At 45.4% G+C, this 20,380-nt stretch overlaps 1 protein-coding gene across 3 annotated transcripts in view; it reads left to right on the top strand.

Moving 5' to 3' along the window:
• Positions 1-20,380, top strand: part of PRCP (prolylcarboxypeptidase) — a 75,119-nt gene that overhangs the window by 8,036 nt on the left and 46,703 nt on the right. Inside the window, exon 1 of one of the 3 annotated variants that reach the window (XM_056561291.1) lies at positions 11,510-11,920. The exons of 1 other annotated variant lie outside the window; for it this stretch is intronic. In XM_056561291.1, coding sequence (XP_056417266.1) covers positions 11,813-11,920 — 108 coding nt within the window. In that variant the 5' untranslated portion in view covers positions 11,510-11,812. Of the gene's footprint in view, positions 1-11,509; positions 11,921-20,380 lie in introns of those variants that run through there. One more of the 3 variants, XM_056561292.1, reaches the window with a different exon arrangement.

The following is a 20,380-nucleotide window of genomic DNA, read 5'->3' as shown; positions in this document are numbered from 1 at the left end:
CAGCTGGAGGCTCCATGCTTGGGAAACACTGACATAGACCGTGATTACAGCTCCCAGCAGCTCTTTCTTACTTTTATATGTAAGGATTTGCTTTATCTGTATTAGTTATCTTCTTATTTTTCTTTAATTCTCACTTTTTCCTATTTTTGGATGACATTTTGTTGCCTTTAGAACCAATTACCGGGTTTCCATAGAGTTCTGGTCTCAACATACAATGGTTTCAACATACAATGGTCGTCCTGGAACCAATTAATATTGTAACTTGACGGACCACTGTATAATAAATGGAATCGCTGTATACAAATAACATTGTACACCTTGGACATAATAAAACCACTACTCCGCATTTCGGCGGTCCACTTGTGGTAATCACTCCAACTCGACATATGAGATCAGGCTATGGATTATTCAGTCATTACTCTCCTTATTCTCATAGTTAATGTTCACAAAACATAACACAGGATTTGACCTACACCCACAGCCATATTCACGAATCTGTGTCATGTGAACCATCCCCAATCCCATCCTTCCATTACTTATCAGCTGCTGTTATGATCCACAGGAAGTTCTTTTCTTTTTGAATTTCCTTTCTGACCACAGTGCTCTCTGCTGACACGTCTGTCCATTTTAGGAACTGTCCAGAGTAGGAGCAAATCCCCATAGCAAACATCTCCTGCTTTAGACAGTTCCTAAAATGGACAGAGGTGTCAGCAGAGCGCACTGTGGTCAGACAGAAAGAAAATTCAAAAAGAAAGGAACTTCCTGTGGAAAATATAGCAGCTGATAAGTACTGGAAGGATTAAGATTTTTAAATAGAAGTAATTTACAAATCTGTTTAACTTTCTGGCACCAGTTAATTAAGAAAAAAATAAATAAAGTTTTCCAGTGGAGTATCCCTTTAACCCCTTCCCGCTACAGGGCATATGCATACGTCCTACGTGGGCTCCCGTGATATAATGCAGGGTTACGCGCTGACCCCGCGTCATATTGCGTCAATCCCGACGGCCATCAACGGCCGGGACCCGCGGCCAATACCGGACATCACCGATCACGGTGATGCCCGGTATTAACCCTTCAGACGCGGCGATGAAAGTTGATTGCCGCGTCTAAAGTGAAAGTAAACATTGCTGGTTAGCTCAGTGGTGCTGTTCGGGATCACCGCGGCGTCCCGAACAGCTTGCAGGACAGCAGGAGGATCCCTACCTGCCTCCTCGCTGTCCGATTGCCGAATGACTGCTCCGTCCCTAAGATCCAGGCATGAGCAGTCGAGCGGCGATAACACTGATCAATGCCAGGCTAATACATGGCAGTGATCAGTGTAGGAAATCAGTGTGTGCAAAAAAAAAAAAAAAAAAAAAAATTTGTAAATAAAAATAAATATAAACATATGTGGTATTCGTAAATGTCCAAACTATTAAAATATATCATTAATTAAACCGCACGGTCAATGCAAAATAGCGTATTTTTAGTCACTTTTTTTACTGTAAAAAAATGTATAAAAAGTGTTCAAAACAAAAATGGTACCAATAAAAACTTCAGATCACGGTGCAAAAAATGACCCTCATACCGCCCTGTATGCAGAAAAGTATATAAGTTATAGGGGTCAGAAGATGACATTTTTAAACGTATACATTTTCCTGCATGTAGTTATGATTTTTTCCAGAAGTACGACAAAATCAAACCTATATAAGTAGGGTATCATTTTAATCGTATGGACCTACAGAATAATGATAAGGTGTCATTTTTACCGAGAAATGTACTACGTAGAAACGGAAGCCCCCAAAAGTTACAAAATGGCATTTTTCTTCAATTTTGTCGCACAATGATTTTTTTTCCCGCTTTTACGTGGATCTTTGGGTAAAATGACTGATGTCACTGCAAAGTAGAATTGGTGGTACAAAAAATAAGCCATAATATGGAATTATAGGTGGAAAATTTAAAGGGTTATGATTTTTAAAAGGTTAGGAGGAAAAAACGAAAGCGCAAAAACGGAAAAACGCTATGTCCTTAAAGGGTTAATGCAAGTGCTCACCCAACCTACCAGGGCTGCATTGTCTCCATGTATAGACAAACTGATCATAAAATATAAGAGTCACATGGCGCCTTCACCACCAGGATTGTGACCGCAGGAGCCCCGGCTCCCATCTGGATGGGGATGACCTCACTGTGCTCCCCGTCATGTGATGTTTGTCAGCACTCATAGATAGAGAACCGTCCGCCCCATCTGCTGCACACAATGTATTTACCAGAGACAGAAAGCAGTGGTCACCTCATCCTGTCACACACCGTCGTCTGCCCCGGGGGGGGGGGCTCTATAGACTGTAGACTATAACAATGTTATATGCCGTATACTCCTTCCCAGGGTGCAACTTAAATATTCTCCTCCACAGAGTACCAGCCATGAATATCCCCCCCCCCCGAATACCAGCCACATATACTCCGCCCATAAGTACCAGCCACATATACTCCGCCCATAAGTACCAGCCACATATACTCCTACTCAGGGTGCAAGCCACAAAAACTTCTCCCCAGAGAGCAAGTCACCTATTTTCCTCCTAAGAGTACCAGCCATGAATACCCCCCAGAGTACCAGCTACAAATACTCCTCCCCCAAGTGTCAGCCACAAATACTCATCGAATTTGGCCCCTCTCATCTGCCTTATACTCCTCCCCAAAGTGCCAGCCACAAGTACTCCTCTCCATAGTGCCAGTCACATATACTCCTCTCCATAGTGTCAGTCACATATACTCCTCCCCATAGTGCCAGTCACATATACTCCTCCCCATAGTGCCAGTCACATATACTCCTCCCCATAGTGCCAGTCACATATACTCCTCCCCATAGTGTCAGTCACTTATACTCCTCCCCATAGTGTCAGTCACATATACTCCTCCCCATAGTGCCAGCCACATATACTCCTCCCCATAGTGCCAGTCACATATACTCCTCCCCATAGTGCCAGTCACATATACTCCTCCCCATAGTGCCGGTCACATATATTCCTCCCCATAGTGTCAGTCACATATACTCCTCCGCAGAGTGCCAGTCACATATACTCCTCCCCATAGTGCCAGTCACATATACTCCTCCCCATAGTGTCAGTCACATATACTTCTCCCCATAGTGCCGGTCACATATACTCCTCCCCATAGTGCCAGTCACATATACTCCTCCCCATAGTGCCAGTCACATATACTCCTCCCCAGAGTGTCAGCCACATATACTCCTCCCCATAGTGTCAGCCACATATACTCCTCCCCATAGTGTCAGCCACATATACTCCTCCCCATAGTGCCGGTCACATATACTCCTCTCCATAGTGTCAGTCACATATACTCCTCCCCATAGTGTCAGTCACATATACTCCTCCCCAGAGTGTCAGCCACATATACTCCTCCCCATAGTGTCAGCCACATATACTCCTCCCCATAGTGTCAGCCACATATACTCCTCCCCATAGTGCCAGTCACATATACTCCTCCCCATAGTGTCAGTCACATATACTCCTCCCCATAGTGTCAGTCACATATACTCCTCCACATAGTGTCAGTCACATATACTCCTCCCCATAGTGTCAGTCACATATACTCCTCCCCATAGTGCCAGTCACATATACTCCTCCCCATAGTGTCAGCCACATATACTCCTCCCCATAGTGCCGGTCACATATATTCCTCCCCATAGTGTCGGTCACATATACTCCTCCCCATAGTGTCAGCCACATATACTCCTCCCCATAGTGCCGGTCACTTATACTCCTCCCCATAGTGTCAGTCACATATACTCCTCCCCATAGTGCCAGTCACATATACTCCTCCCCATAGTGCCGGTCACATATATTTCTCCCCATAGTGTCAGCCACATATACTCCTCCGCAGAGTACCAGTCACATATACTCCTCCCCATAGTGTCAGTCACATATACTTCTCCCCATAGTGCCAGCCACATATACTCCTCCCCATAGTGTCAGCCACATATACTCCTCCCCATAGTGCCGGTCACATATACTCCTCCCCAAAATGTCAGTCACATATACTCCTCCCCATAGTGTCAGCCACATATACTCCTCCCCATAGTGTCAGCCACATATACTCCTCCCCATAGTGCCGGTCACATATACTCCTCCCCAAAATGTCAGTCACATATACTCCTCCCCATAGTGTCAGTCACTTATACTCCTCCCCATAGTGTCAGTCACTTATACTCCTCCCCATAGTGTCAGTCACATATACTCCTCCCCATAGTGCCAGTCACATATACTCCTGCCCATAGTGTCAGTCACATATACTCCTCCCCATAGTGTCAGTCACATATACTCCTCCACATAGTGTCAGTCACATATACTCCTCCCCATAGTGCCAGTCACATATACTCCTCCCCATAGTGTCAGCCACATATACTCCTCCCCATAGTGCCGGTCACATATATTCCTCCCCATAGTGTCAGTCACATATACTCCTCCGCAGAGTGCCAGTCACATATACTCCTCCCCATAGTGTCAGTCACATATACTCCTCCCCATAGTGCCAGTCACATATACTCCTGCCCATAGTGTCAGTCACATATACTCCTCCCCATAGTGTCAGTCACATATACTCCTCCACATAGTGTCAGTCACATATACTCCTCCCCATAGTGCCAGTCACATATACTCCTCCCCATAGTGTCAGCCACATATACTCCTCCCCATAGTGCCGGTCACATATATTCCTCCCCATAGTGTCGTCTGCCCCGGGGGGGCTCTATAGACTGTAGACTATAACAATGTTATATGCCGTATACTCCTTCCCAGGGTGCAACTTAAATATTCTCCTCCACAGAGTACCAGCCATGAATATCCCCCCCCCCCCGAATACCAGCCACATATACTCCGCCCATAAGTACCAGCCACATATACTCCGCCCATAAGTACCAGCCACATATACTCCTACTCAGGGTGCAAGCCACAAAAACTTCTCCCCAGAGAGCAAGTCAGCTATTTTCCTCCTAAGAGTACCAGCCATGAATACCCCCCAGAGTACCAGCTGCAAATACTCCTCCCCCAAGTGTCAGCCAAAAATACTCATCGAATTTGGCCCCTCTCATCTGCCTTATACTCCTCCCCAAAGTGCCAGCCACAAGTACTCCTCTCCATAGTGCCAGTCACATATACTCCTCCCCATAGTGCCAGTCACATATACTCCTCCCCATAGTGCCAGTCACATATACTCCTCTCCATAGTGCCAGTCACATATACTCCTCCCCATAGTGTCAGTCACATATACTCCTGCCCATAGTGTCAGTCACTTATACTCCTCCCCATAGTGTCAGTCACATATACTCCTCCCCATAGTGCCAGTCACATATACTCCTCCCCATAGTGCCGGTCACATATATTCCTCCCCATAGTGTCAGTCACATATACTCCTCCGCAGAGTGCCAGTCACATATACTCCTCCCCATAGTGTCAGTCACATATACTTCTCCCCATAGTGCCAGCCACATATACTCCTCCCCATAGTGCCAGTCATATATACTCCTCCCCATAGTGCCAGTCACATATACTCCTCCCCATAGTGCCAGTCACATATACTCCTCCCCAGAGTGTCAGCCACATATACTCCTCCCCATAGTGTCAGCCACATATACTCCTCCCCATAGTGTCAGCCACATATACTCCTCCCCATAGTGCCAGTCACATATACTCCTCCCCATAGTGTCAGTCACATATACTCCTCCCCATAGTGTCAGTCACATATACTCCTCCACATAGTGTCAGTCACATATACTCCTCCCCATAGTGTCAGTCACATATACTCCTCCCCATAGTGCCAGTCACATATACTCCTCCCCATAGTGTCAGCCACATATACTCCTCCCCATAGTGCCGGTCACATATATTCCTCCCCATAGTGTCGGTCACATATACTCCTCCCCATAGTGTCAGCCACATATACTCCTCCCCATAGTGCCGGTCACTTATACTCCTCCCCATAGTGCCAGTCACATATACTCCTCCCCATAGTGCCAGTCACATATACTCCTCCCCATAGTGTCGGTCACATATATTCCTCCCCATAGTGTCAGCCACATATACTCCTCCGCAGAGTGCCAGCCACATATACTCCTCCCCATAGTGTCAGCCACATATACTCCTCCCCATAGTGCCGGTCACATATACTCCTCCCCAAAATGTCAGTCACATATACTCCTCCCCATAGTGTCAGCCACATATACTCCTCCCCATAGTGTCAGCCACATATACTCCTCCCCATAGTGCCGGTCACATATACTCCTCCCCAAAATGTCAGTCACATATACTCCTCCCCATAGTGTCAGTCACTTATACTCCTCCCCATAGTGTCAGTCACTTATACTCCTCCCCATAGTGTCAGTCACATATACTCCTCCCCATAGTGCCAGTCACATATACTCCTCCCCATAGTGTCAGTCACATATACTCCTCCCCATAGTGTCAGTCACATATACTCCTCCCCATAGTGCCAGTCACATATACTCCTGCCCATAGTGTCAGTCACATATACTCCTCCCCATAGTGTCAGTCACATATACTCCTCCACATAGTGTCAGTCACATATACTCCTCCCCATAGTGCCAGTCACATATACTCCTCCCCATAGTGTCAGCCACATATACTCCTCCCCATAGTGCCGGTCACATATATTCCTCCCCATAGTGTCAGTCACATATACTCCTCCGCAGAGTGCCAGTCACATATACTCCTCCCCATAGTGTCAGTCACATATACTCCTCCCCATAGTGCCAGTCACATATACTCCTGCCCATAGTGTCAGTCACATATACTCCTCCCCATAGTGTCAGTCACATATACTCCTCCACATAGTGTCAGTCACATATACTCCTCCCCATAGTGCCAGTCACATATACTCCTCCCCATAGTGTCAGCCACATATACTCCTCCCCATAGTGCCGGTCACATATATTCCTCCCCATAGTGTCAGTCACATATACTCCTCCGCAGAGTGCCAGTCACATATACTCCTCCCCATAGTGTCAGTCACATATACTTCTCCCCATAGTGCCAGCCACATATACTCCTCCCCATAGTGCCAGTCATATATACTCCTCCCCATAGTGCCAGTCACATATACTCCTCCCCATAGTGCCAGTCACATATACTCCTCCCCATAGTGCCAGTCACATATACTCCTCCCCAGAGTTTCAGCCACATATACTCCTCCCCATAGTGTCAGCCACATATACTCCTCCCCATAGTGTCAGTCATATATACTCCTCCCCATAGTGTCACTCACATATACTCCTCCCCATAGTGTCAGTCACATATACTCCTCCCCATAGTGCCAGTCACATATACTCCTCCCCATAGTGCCAGCCACATATACTCCTCCCCATAGTGTCAGTCACATATACTCCTCCCCATAGTGTCAGTCACATATACTCCTCCCCATAGTGCCAGTCACATATACTCCTCCCCAAAGTGCCAGCCACATATACTCCTCCCCATAGTGTCAGTCATATATACTCCTTCCCAGAGTGTCAGCCACATATACTCCTCCCCATAGTGTCAGTCACATATACTCCTCCCCATAGTGCCAGTCACATATACTCCTCCCCATAGTGTCAGTCACATATACTCCTCCCCATAGTGTCAGTCACATATACTCCTCCCCATAGTGTCAGTCACATATACTCCTCCCCATAGTGCCAGTCACATATACTCCTCCCCAAAGTGCCAGCCACATATACTCCTTCCCAGAGTGTCAGCCACTTATACTCCTCCCCATAGTGTCAGTCACATATACTCCTCCCCATAGTGTCAGTCACATATACTCCTTCCCAGAGTGTCAGCCACATATACTCCTCCCCATAGTGTCAGCCACATATACTCCTCCCCATAGTGTCAGTCACATATACTCCTCCCCATAGTGCCAGTCACATATACTCCTCCCCATAGTGCCAGTCACATATACTCCTCCCCATAGTGTCAGTCACATATACTCCTCCCCATAGTGCCAGTCACATATACTCCTCCCCATAGTGCCAGTCACATATACTCCTCCCCATAGTGTCAGTCACATATACTCCTCCCCATAGTGCCAGTCACATATACTCCTCCCCATAGTGCCTGTCACATATACTCCTCCCCATAGTGCCAGTCACATATACTCCTCCCCATAGTGCCGGTCACATATATTCCTCCCCATAGTGCCGGTCACATATACTCCTCCCCATAGTGCCGGTCACATATACTCCTCCCCATAGTGCCGGTCACATATATTCCTCCCCATAGTGCCTGTCACATATACTACTCCCCATAGTGCCAGTCACATATACTCCTCCCCATAGTGCCGGTCACATATACTCCTCCCCATAGTGCCGGTCACATATACTCCTCCCCATAGTGCCAGTCACATATACTCCTCCCCATAGTGCCGGTCACATATACTCCTCCCCATAGTGCCGGTCACATATACTCCTCCCCATAGTGCCAGTCACATATACTCCTCCCCATAGTGCCGGTCACATATACTCCTCCCCATAGTGTCGGTCACATATACTCCTCCCCATAGTGCCGGTCACATATACTCCTCCCCATAGTGCCGGTCACATATACTCCTCCCCATAGTGCCGGTCACATATACTCCTCCCCATAGTGCCAGCCACATATACTCCTCCCCAGAGTGCCAGTCACATATACTCCTCCCCATAGTGCCAGTCACATATACTCCTCCCCATAGTGCCAGCCACAAATCCTCTTCGCCAAAAGGTTGTGCTGTGCTGCGGGTGGGTAGCTTAGCCATGAAGCTACCATTGACTTCAATGTGACATGTCACTTCTTTTCTGCATGGCTCCTTATCTCCCATTAAAGTCTAAGGCAGTGATGGTTTTTGGTGCAGAGATTGGCGCAGTTTCTGCACCAATAACCATGTGAATGTGCCCAAAACGAAATCCCCCCCCCCAAATCTACGAATTTCTTTACAATTTCCCAATATTTTTTTGGCTGCGTCCTACATTTTATGGTAAAACGAGTGATGTCATTACAAAGTATGGGAGGGTTAACACCACGTTTTTGCTATACGGTTTCGGCATACGGTTTCATAAAAAAAAAGCGTATGCAACCGTACAGAAAACCGTGCCCATAGACTTCCCAATCAAACTGTATGCACCATAATGTATACGGTTGTCTCCGTTTTTCAAACCATGCGTTTTTTTTATTTTATTCCGGACATAAATCCGTGGCCTACCACGGTTTTTGGTCCGGGTGAAAAACCGTATTAAACCGTATATGTTTTTTTTTTTTGTTTTTTTTACATGGGAGTCAATAGGAACCGTACAGAACTGTATGTGCGTACGGTTCCATCCCGTTTTCACCATACAGTTTTTGACTTAGCACAGTTTTTTTTCTTCTTGGAATTTCAATCAAACAAGTGAAACTTTATTCGTGAAAAGTTAAAAACGTATACTTTTTTTTTTCTTAAAAAACGGATGCAACCGGACATCATTTTTCAAACCGTATACAGATAAAAATTTGTACACACGTTTTGATACAGTTTAGGCTTCATTCACATCTCGTTTTTGCAATACGGTTCCCGTATCCGGTTTTAGTGAAAAAAACGTATGGAACCGTATTGCAAACCGTTACGGTTTTATCCGTCTTTTTCCCCGTACACAAAACCGTAGTCTACTACGGTTTTATGTCTGGGTGAAAAACCGGATTCAACCCGTATACGTTTAAAAAAAAAAAATGGTGGTCTATGGGAACCGTACTGAAGCGTATGTGCGTACAGTTCCATCCGGTTTGCACAATACGGTTTTGGAGTTTGCACATGCGCAGTGCACGCCAAAAGTTCTTCCCACAAATAGAACAAGAAGAACTTTATTTAATTAAGGACAAACATAAAACCGTATCCGTTTTTTTCTCTCCAAAAACGTATTAAACTATATGCAACCAGACATCCGTTTTCAAACCATATACGGTTTAAAACCGTACAGAGGTCTATTCGGTTGTACACAGTTATATACGGTTCGATCCGCTTTTGAGACATACGTTTTTTTAAAAAAAAAAAAACTGATACGGGAACTTTATTGCAAAAACGAGATGTGAACGCAGCCCAAGGCTGCGTTCACATCTAGTTTTTGCAATACGGTCGCCGTACCCGGTTTCAGCAAAAAAAAAAAAAACGTATTGAACCGTATTCCAAACCGTATGCATAGACATTACATTGACAACTGTAGCATCCGGTTGCGTACGTTTTGTTTCATTTACGGTTGTATGCTGTTTTTTTCCGCACACCAAACCGTAGTCTACTACGGTTTGAAGTCAGGTTGAAAAACCGTATCCAACCGTGATACGGTTTTTAAAAAATGGTTGTCTATGTGAACCGTATAGAACCGTATGTGCGTACGGGTACATACGGTTTGCACAATACGGTTTTTAATTTAAATTTTTTTTAGTTTTTGGGGGAAATTCAATAAAAAAAAGAACTTTATTTAAAATGTTGACAAACATAAAACCGTATCCGTTTTTTTTCTCAAGGAAAACTTATTAAAATGTACGCAAACGAACATCCGTTTTCAAACCGTCCGGTTTGGAGACATAAGTTTTTTTGTACAGAAATGGGATATGGGACCCGTATTGCAAAAACGAGATGTGAATGCAGCCTTACCACGGTTTTTGCTCCGGGTGAAAAACCGTATTAAACCGTATATGTTTTATTTTTTTTTTAACATGGGAGTCAATAGGAACCGTACAGAACCGTATGTGCGTACGGTTCCATCCGGTTTTCACCATCCGGTTTTTGTCTTAGCTCAGTTTTTTTCTTTTCTTGGAATTTCAATTAAACAAGTGAAACTTTATTCATAATGGAGTGAAAAGTTAAAAGGGTACTCCGCCCCTAGACATCTTATCCCCTAAGGATAGGGCATATCCAAAGGATAGGGCATATGATGTCTGATCGTGGGGGTCCCGCTGCTGGGGACCCCGGGGATCCCTGCTGCAGCACCCCGCTATCATTACAGCACAGAGCGAGATCGCTCTGCATGTAATGACGGGCAATAGAGGGGTCGGAGCATTGTTACGTCACGGCTCCGCCCCCGTCAATACAAGTCTATGGAAGGGGGCGTGGCGGTTGTCATGCCCCCCACCATAGACTTGCATTAAGGGGACGGACCGTGACGTCACAAGGGGGCGGAGTCATGACGTCACGCTGCTCCGGCCCCTGTATCGCCCGTCATTACGCACAGAGCGAACCCGCTCTGTGCAGTAATGATAGCGGGGTGCCGCAGCAGCGATCCCCGGGGTCCCCAGCAGCGGGACCGCGGCGATCTAACATCTTATCCCCTATCCTTTGGATAGGGGATAAGATGCCAGGGGCGGAGTACCCCTTTAAAAACATATAGCAACCGGTCATCATTTTTCAAACCGTATACAGATAAAAATTTGTACACACGTTTTGATGCAGTTTAGTCCGATTTTGAGGAATCCGTTTTTTTTAAATCAAAAACCTGATACAGGAACTGTATTGCAAAAACGTGGTGTGGACCCGGCCTAAAATTGGTCGTGCACACAAACAAGCCTCATATGGGTCTGTAGGTGGAAGAATATAAGCGTTATGGCTCTTAGAAGGTGAGGAGGAAAAAACGAAAACGCTAATCTGAAAATTGGCTGTGTCCTCGCGGGGTTAAGAGTCCTTTCGCTCTATGGATACCCGTTGCGGTGGTGATGGGTTAAAAGGGCGGAGGCTGGGACTCCTCCCCTAGGATAGTCCTTCCTCCTATCAGTCCATCCAGTGAGGGGATTCCCTTGATGTGAGACAGTAGAGAATAGACATGGCATCTCCGTGGCTGTCAGGATGGGGGTCCCTGCTCTTGGTGGGCATTCTGGTCTCTGTAGTGCATTCTGCTCCCACCTACGAGACGTACTACTTCGACCAAAAGGTAAGAGGCTCTGATATCTTCCTAAGGGGGGAGGAAATCTAGGGTCTATTCCAGTGTTTCCCAACCAGGGTGCCTCCAGCTGTTGCAAAACTACAACTCCCAGCATGCCCGGACAGCCGAAGGCTGTCCGGGCATGCTGGGAGTTGTAGTTTTGCAACAGCTGGAGGCACCTTGGTTGGGAAACACTGGTCTATTCAGAGGCAATGTTACAGCCCTAAGGGGGTCTGGTGAATCCCCATTGTGTGGAGCATCCTGTGGCCCTTTAAGGGTTAAAGTGACATCTCGCATCACGAGACTACTACCTCTTCCTGTATTTCGTAATCCCTTCTGCTGACATTTGATTCCGATTTCCTCCTTGTGGTAGCCAGCAAAGTACTCAACTCATCTGACCCAAATACTCAATCCAGGTGGGAATTTGGGGAGGGGAGGGTGGTGTTTGATCACTCAGATATATAGCTGGAATGGATTTGTCGATTTTTAACTCAAAGGGTTAATTTTTGGACCAGAAAAAAGGCGAAGGTCCGGTTTGGTAAAAGGCAGAAGTAGCAAACTCAGCTCTGCTACATTTCTAAAGCAGCAAATGATCAGCCCTTTATTCAGACCGGTCACTGTCCAGATCAGTGTTTTCCCAACTAGTGTGTCTCCAGCTGTTGCAAAACTACAACTCCCAGCATGTCCGGTTGGTCTTCGTAGAAGTGGCAAACTCAGCTCTGCAGTGAATGATCAGCACTTTATCCAGACCGTGAGCTGTCCAGTTTCCCAACCAGTGTGCCTTCGTCTGTTTTTGTCACACAGATGTAGTCGGGATGGATTTGTCGTTTAACTCATTGAGGGTTAATTTTGGGACCAAAAAGAAAATAATGCAGAGGCCAATATGGACTGTACTTTGCAAAAGCAGAAGTAGCAAACTCAACTCTGCTACATTTGTAATGCAGCAAATGACCGGCTCTTTATTCAGACTGAGCACTGTACAGATAAGTGTTTTCCCAATTAAAGTACCTCCAGCTGTTGCAAGACTACAACTCCCAGAATGCCCGGACAGCCTTTGTAAAAGCAGAAGTAGCAAAGTCAGCTCTGCTACATTTTTAATGCAGTGAATGACATCCAGATCAGTGTTACCCAACCAGTGTGCTTAAAGCTGTTGCAAAACTACAACTCCCGGCATCATTGTCCAGATCATTGTTTCCCAACCAATGTGTCTCCAGCTGTTGCAAAACTACAACTCCCGGCATCATTGTCCAGATCATTGTTTCCCAACCAATGTGTCTCCAGCTGTTGCAAAACTACAACTCCCAGCATCATTGTCCAGATCATTGTTTCCCAACCAATGTGTCTCCAGCTGTTGCAAAACTACAACTCCCAGCATCATTGTCCAGATCATTGTTTCCCAACCAATGTGTCTCCAGCTGTTGCAAAACTACAACTCCCGGCATCATTGTCCAGATCATTGTTTCCCAACCAATGTGTCTCCAGCTGTTGCAAAACTACAACTCCCAGCATCATTGTCCAGATCATTGTTTCCCAACCAATGTGCCTCAAGCTGTTTGCAAAACTACAACTCCCAGCATGCTCTTCCAGCCTTCTGAAGAGTAATGGGTTGGAGATTGGTGCGTTAGATTAGTGTTCCCCAGCTGTTCACAAAACTACAACTCCCAGCAAGCTTTGCCCACATTTGGAGAGCAACCCTTTTTTCCCCCAAACTATTTTCTGAGCTGTTGCAAAACTACAACTCCCAGCAATCCCTGCCAGCCTTCTAAAGAGCAATGGGTTGGAGACTGTTGCTTTTAGATCAGTATTTCCCCAACCTGTGGCTTCTAATCCTGTTGCAAAACTACAACTCCCAGCATCATTTTCCAGATCATTGTTTCCCAACCAATGTGTCTCCGGCTGTTGCAAAACTAAAACTCCCAGCATGCCCGGACAGCCAACGGCTGTCCGGGCATGCTGGGAGTTGTAGTTTTGCAACACTGGTCCAAGTTATGCATTCTGGTCCCATAGGGGACCACTTCTCACTGCAATTTTGGGTGGTCCTCTCAAAGGGGTTTCACTGTGTCTAACTTATTTGACTTGTAAACAGAGCTTGATACATTGTAACTATTTACTGACTTCTATTTGATACATTCTTGTCATTGTATCTTTTGGCTGAAGATAATAGGAGGCTGCTGGGTCCTAAAGCAGAATCTGTAACCAATTTATAATACTGGTGTCTTCCTATGCCAGAGGGTCTATGTGCTTAACCCCTTAACGACGCAGGACGTATATTTACATCATATCGCGTCGGTCCCGGAGCTAATCAACGGCCGGGACCCGCGGCTAATACCACACATCGCCGATCGCGGCGATGTGTGGTATTAACCCTTTAGAAGCGGCGGTCAAAGCTGAAACTGAAAGTATCCCGGCTGCTCAGTCGGGCTGTTCGGGACCGCCGCGGTGAAATCGTGGCGTCTCGAACAGCTGATCGGACACCGGGAGGGCTCTTACCTGCCTCCTTGGTGTCCGATCGGCGAATGACTGCTCCGTGCCTGAGATCCAGGCAGGAGCAGTCAAGCGCCGATAATGCTGATCACAGGCGTGTTAATACACGCCAGTGATCAGCATGAAAGATCAGTGTGTGCAGAGTTATAGGTCCCTATGGGATAACAATGATCAGTATAAGAGATCAGTGTGTGCAGTGTTATAGGTCCCTATGGGACCTATAACACTGCAAAAAAAAAAGTGTTAATAAAGGTCATTTAACCCCTTCCCTAATAAAAGTTTGAATCACCCCCCTTTTCCCATAAAAAAAATAAAAGTGTAAAAAAAAAAAAATAAACATATGTGGTATCGCCGTGTGCGTAAATGTCCGAACTATAAAAATATATCATTAATTAAGCCGTAAGGTCAATGGCGTACGCGCAAAAAAATTCCAAAGTCCAAAAAAGCGTATTTTGGTCTCTTTTTATAACATTAAAAAATTAATAAAAAGTGATCAAAAAGTCCGATCAAAACAAAAATCACACCGGCAAACGGCCCTCATACCGCCCCGTATGTGGAAAAATAAAAAAGTTATAGGGGTCAGAAGATGACATTTTTAAACGTATACATTTTCCTGCATGTAGTTATGATTTTTTCCGGAAGTGCGACAAAATCAAACCTATATAAGTAGGGTATCATTTTAACCGTATGGACCTACAGAATAATGATAAGGTGTAACTTTTACCGAAATATGCACTGCGTAGAAACGGAAGTCCCCAAAAGTTACAAAATGGCTTTTTATTTTTATTTTGTGGCACAATGATTTTTTTTTTCCGTTTCGCCGTGCATTTTTTGGTAAAATGACTAATGTCACTGCAAAGTAGAATTGGCGACGCAAAAAATAAGCCATAATATGGATTTTTAGGTGGAAAATTGAAAGGGTTATGATTTTTAAAAGGTAAGGAGGAAAAAACGAAAGTGCAAAAACGGAAAAACCCTGCGTCCTTAAGGGGTTAACCAAGCCCCCCTACCAGGGCCTGGGGAAGATCGCTACCATTGTGCCCCAAATATTTACACCCATAATGGAATGGGCTATGGAGATACAATGATCATGTGCTACAACTCCCAGCATGCCCTGCAAGCCTTCTGGAGATCAATGGGTTGGAGAGTCTTGCTTTAGATCGGTGGTCTTCAACCTGCGGACCTCCAGGTGTTGCAAAACTACAACTCCCAGCATGCCCGGACAGCCAACGGCTATCCGGGTATGCTGGGAGTTGTAGTTTTGCAACATATGGAATTCCGCAGGTTGAATACCACTGCTTTAGATTAGTGTTCTCTAGCTGTTGCAAAACTACAACTCCCAGCATGCCCTGCCAGCCTTCTAAAGAGCAATGGGTTGGAGACTGTTTCTTTTAGATCAGTATTCCCCCAACCTGTGGCTTCTAATCTGTTGCAAAACTACAACTCCCAGCATGCCTTGCCAGCCTTTTGCAGATCAGTTGGAGACTGTGGCTTTGGATTAGTGTTCTCCAGCTGTTACAAAACTACAACTCTCAGCATGCTCCGATAGCTTCATGGAGGGCAATAGGTTGGAGACTGATGCATTAGATCAGTGTTCCCCCAGCTGTTTGCAAAACTACAACTCCCAGCATGCCCTGCCAGCCTTTTGCAGATCAATGAGTTGGCAACTGTTGCTTTAGATTAGTGCTCTCCAACTGTTGCAAAACTACAACTCCCAGCATGCCCTGCCAGCCTTCTGAAGATTAATGGGTTGGAGACTGTTGCTTTTAGATCAGTATTCCCCAACCTGTGGCTTTTAATCTGTTTGCAAAACTACAACTCCCAGCATGCCCTGCCAGCCTTTTGCAGATCAGTTGGAGACTGTTGCTTTGGATTAGTGTTCTCCAACTGTTAGAAAACTACAACTCCCAGCATGCTCTGACAGCCTCGTGGAGGGCAATGGGTTGGAGACTGTTGCTTTGGATCAGTGTTCCCCCAGCTGTTTGCAAAACTACAACTCCCAGCATGCCCTGCCAGCCTTTTGCAGATCAATGAGTTGGCGACTGTTTCTTAAGATTAGTGCTCTCCAGCTGTTGCAAAACTACAACCCCCAACATGCTCTTCCAGCCTTCTGACGAGTAATGGGTTGGAGACTGTTGTGTTAGATCAGCGTTCTGCACAACTACAACTCCCAGCAGACTCTGGCCACCTTTTTGGAGAGCAGAGGGTTGAGACTGTTGCTTTAGATGAGTGTTCTCCAACCTGTGGCTCCCTGGCTGTTCCACTACTACAACTCCCAGCATGCACTAGCAGCCTTCTGGAGAGCAATGGGTTGGAGACTGTTGCTTTTAGATCAGCGTTCTGCACAACTACAACTCCCAGCATGCTCTGACAGGGGCAAACTGGACCTGACGTCTCCGGCCATACGATCCATATGGTTATGTCTCCTGGTGTATGTCTTTCCATACCCAGCTAGGTGAAAATTGACCTCTGACCTTTAATAACATGGGTCGCCCCCCTCTCCCCGCCCTCTGGTCACCAACAACAGCAAAATGGGAATCTGCCACCCAGGGTGCAAAAACATTGACTTTATAATATGAGATGTTTATGTCCCTATAAACCTGCCCTGACACATTGCAACGAGGTCAGGAGAGCAGTGAATGGTGCTGATTGTATAGCTGGATAAAACTGTAGCAAACCCTCTGCTGTGGGGAATATTAGGTCTATGCTGGGTTTGTAAATAAAGGAAGAAAAAAAATTTTGTTCATTGACAGCAAGCAGAGATGTTGAAAATAGCGAACAATGAAAACATACAGTATGTTGGAAAGTTGTACTTTACTTTTATAGCAGTGTTTCCCAACCAGCGTGCCTCCAGCTGTTGCAAAACTACAACTCCCAGCATGCTCGGACAGCCGAAGGCTGTCCAGGCATGCTGGGAGTTGTAGTTTTGCAACAGCTGGAGGCACCCTGGTTGGGAAACACTGTCTTATACAGTGATAGCATAACGCCTTTGTGCATTTTAAGGGTTACTCCGGTGGAATTTTTATTTTATTTTCTCTTTTTTTAAATCAACTGGTGCCAGAAAGTTAAACAGATTCCCATAGACTTGTATTGACGGGGGCGGGCCGTGACCTCATGAGGGGCGGAGCCGTGACGTCACGCTGCTCCGGCCCCTGTATCGCCCGTCATTACGTGCAGAGCGATCTCGCTCTGTGCAGTAATGATAGCGGGGTGCTGCAGCACCGATCCCCGGGGTCCCCAGAAGTGGGACCGCGGCGATCTAACATCTTATCCCCTATCCAGGGTGCCTCCAGCTGTTGCAAAACTACAACTCCCAGCATGCCCGGAAAGCCGAAGGCTGTCCAGGCATGCTGGGAGTTGTAGTTTTGCAACAGCTGGAGGCACCCTGGTTGGGAAACACTGTCTTATACAGTGATAGCATAACGCCTTTGTGCATTTTAAGGGTTACTCCGGTGGAATTTTTATTTTATTTTCTCTTTTTTTAAATCAACTGGTGCCAGAAAGTTAAACAGATTTGTAAATTTACTTCTATTAAAAAAAAAATCTTAATCCTTCCAGTACTTTTTAGCTACTGAATACTACAGAGGAAATGCTTTTCTTTTTGGAACACAGAGCTCTCTGCTGACATCATGACCACAGTGCTCTCTGCGCTGACATCTCTGTCCATTTTAGGAACTGTCCAGAGCAGCAGATGTTTGCTATGGGGATTTTTTCCTACTCTGGACAATTCTTAAAATGGACAGAGATGTCAGCAGAGAGCACTGTGGTCATGATGTCAGCAGAGAGCTCTGTGTTCCAAAAAGATAATAATTACCTCTGTAGTATTCAGCAGCTAATAAGTACTGGAAGGATTAAGATAGATTTGTAAATTACTTCTATTAAAAAAAAATCTGTTTAACTTTCTGGCACCAGTTGATTTATTTTTATATATATATATATATAGATATATATATATATATATATATATAATTTTTTTTTTTTTTAAGTTTTCCACCAGAGTACCCCTATAACCCCTTAAGGACGCAGCCCATTTGGGCCTTAAGGACGCAGACAATTTTATTTTTACGTTTTTGATTTTTTTTTTCCTCCTCGCCTTCAAAAATTCATAACTCTTTTATATTTTCATCCACAGACTAGTATGAGGGTTTGTTTTTTGCGCGACCAGTTGTCCGTTGTAATGACATCACTCATTATATCATAAAATGTATGGCGCAACCAAAAAAATACTATTTGTGTGGGGAAATTAAAAAGAAAACCGCAATTTTACAAATTTTGGAAGGTTTTGTTTCCACGTCGTACAATTTACGGTACTAATGACGTGTGTTCTTTATTGTTTGGGTCAATACGATTAAAATGATACCCATGATTATTCACTTTTCTTTTACTGTTGCGCTTGAAAAAAAAATCGCAAACTTTTTAACCAAATTAGTACGTTTAAAATCCCCCTATTTTGAAGACCTATAACTTTTTCATTTTTCCGTATAAGCGGCGGTATGAGGGCTCATTTTTTGCGCCGTGATCTGTACTTTTTATTGATACCATATTTGCTTATATAGAACTGTTAATCAATTTTTTTTATACATTTTTTTGGGAATAAAATGTTAAAAATAAAAAATAAAAAAAGCATCTATTTTGAACTTTTTATATTTTTACGTTCACGCCGTGAACCGCGCATGATCCGGGCATCGCTCCGATGCTCGCGGTTATGCTTAGGACATAAATGTACGTCCTGGTGCGTTAAGTACCAACGCACCAGGACGTACATTTACGGCGCTCGTCGTTAAGGGGTTAAGGCTACGTAGCTGCGAAATAATACACCTGACTTGTTGCATGACTTGAATGGCCTCTTGTACCTGGCGTCACGTGACCCGCGCCATTTGTCCAGCTGTGGCGTCACCTGCTGTGAATTCATTGCCTCATACTGACCACTGCATTGTGATGCCTAATAATGAACAGATGGACCACACTGTCTGCGTCACATTCGCCATCTAGCGATGCTTGGGTTAGAAGCCTTAGAAGGTGACTGGTGCATTTTGGATTACTTCTATGATTTATGCTGTTTAATCCATTTAAATTCCCCCTCAAAGAAGTATTCCTATCTGAGACCTTTATAATTTATCCTCAGGAACCCAGTCCCCTCCCATCCCCCCGCACCTAGGCACAGGGATAATACAGATAACCATCACTGCTTATTCACCTATCACCTTTTTTATATCAATTTTAATTAAAGGGGTACTCTGCCCCTAGACATCTTATCCCCTATCCAAAGCACAGAGGATAAGATGTCTGATCGCGGGGGTCTGGCTGCTGAGAACTCCTGCAGCACCCCCTGTCATCTGCTTCACGGCCCCGCACCCTCGTGATGTCACGCCCCGTGATGTAACGAGGGGGCGGGGTCGTGATGTCACGCCCCGTGATGTAACGAGGGGGCGGGGCCGTGATGTCACGATACTCCAGCCCCTATATCGCCCATCATCAGGCACGGAGCAAAGTTCACTCTGTGCAGCAGATGACAGGGGGTGCTGCAGGAGAGATCGCAGGGTTCCCCGGTGCCGGGACCCCTGTGATCAGACATCTCTGTGATAAGAAGTCTAGGGCTGGAGTATCCCTTTAAAGTGTACCTGTCATATCATAGAAACAATAAAATACTTCTATATGTTACTCATTAGGTCCTGCAGATTCCTTTTATAATGTTTTTTTTTTTTTTTCTTAATGTGTCTAGCTTCTGTATTTGGCTCACAAATCCCTCTGGTCTGCTGCTCACTCATTCTGACAGCCACTGCTCAGGAAGGGGCGTGTGCGAGACGAGCACTGAGCTCGCCCTCATTCACCATGCAGTCACTTCCTCCCTGAGTCTGCTGTGTTGGGTCTCTTTTTTTTTTTTTTTTTTTTTTTTTTTTTCTTCAGGCTGCTCTGTAACCCCCTCCTCTCTGTTTTCACACTGTAGTCAGGACAGGAGTGAGCACAGAGGAGCGCTAGTCCCAC

Source organism: Hyla sarda, chromosome 2 (genome assembly GCF_029499605.1).
Source record: "Hyla sarda isolate aHylSar1 chromosome 2, aHylSar1.hap1, whole genome shotgun sequence".
NCBI lineage: Eukaryota > Metazoa > Chordata > Amphibia > Anura > Hylidae > Hyla > Hyla sarda.
This window is presented reverse-complemented; position numbering and strand designations above follow the sequence as displayed.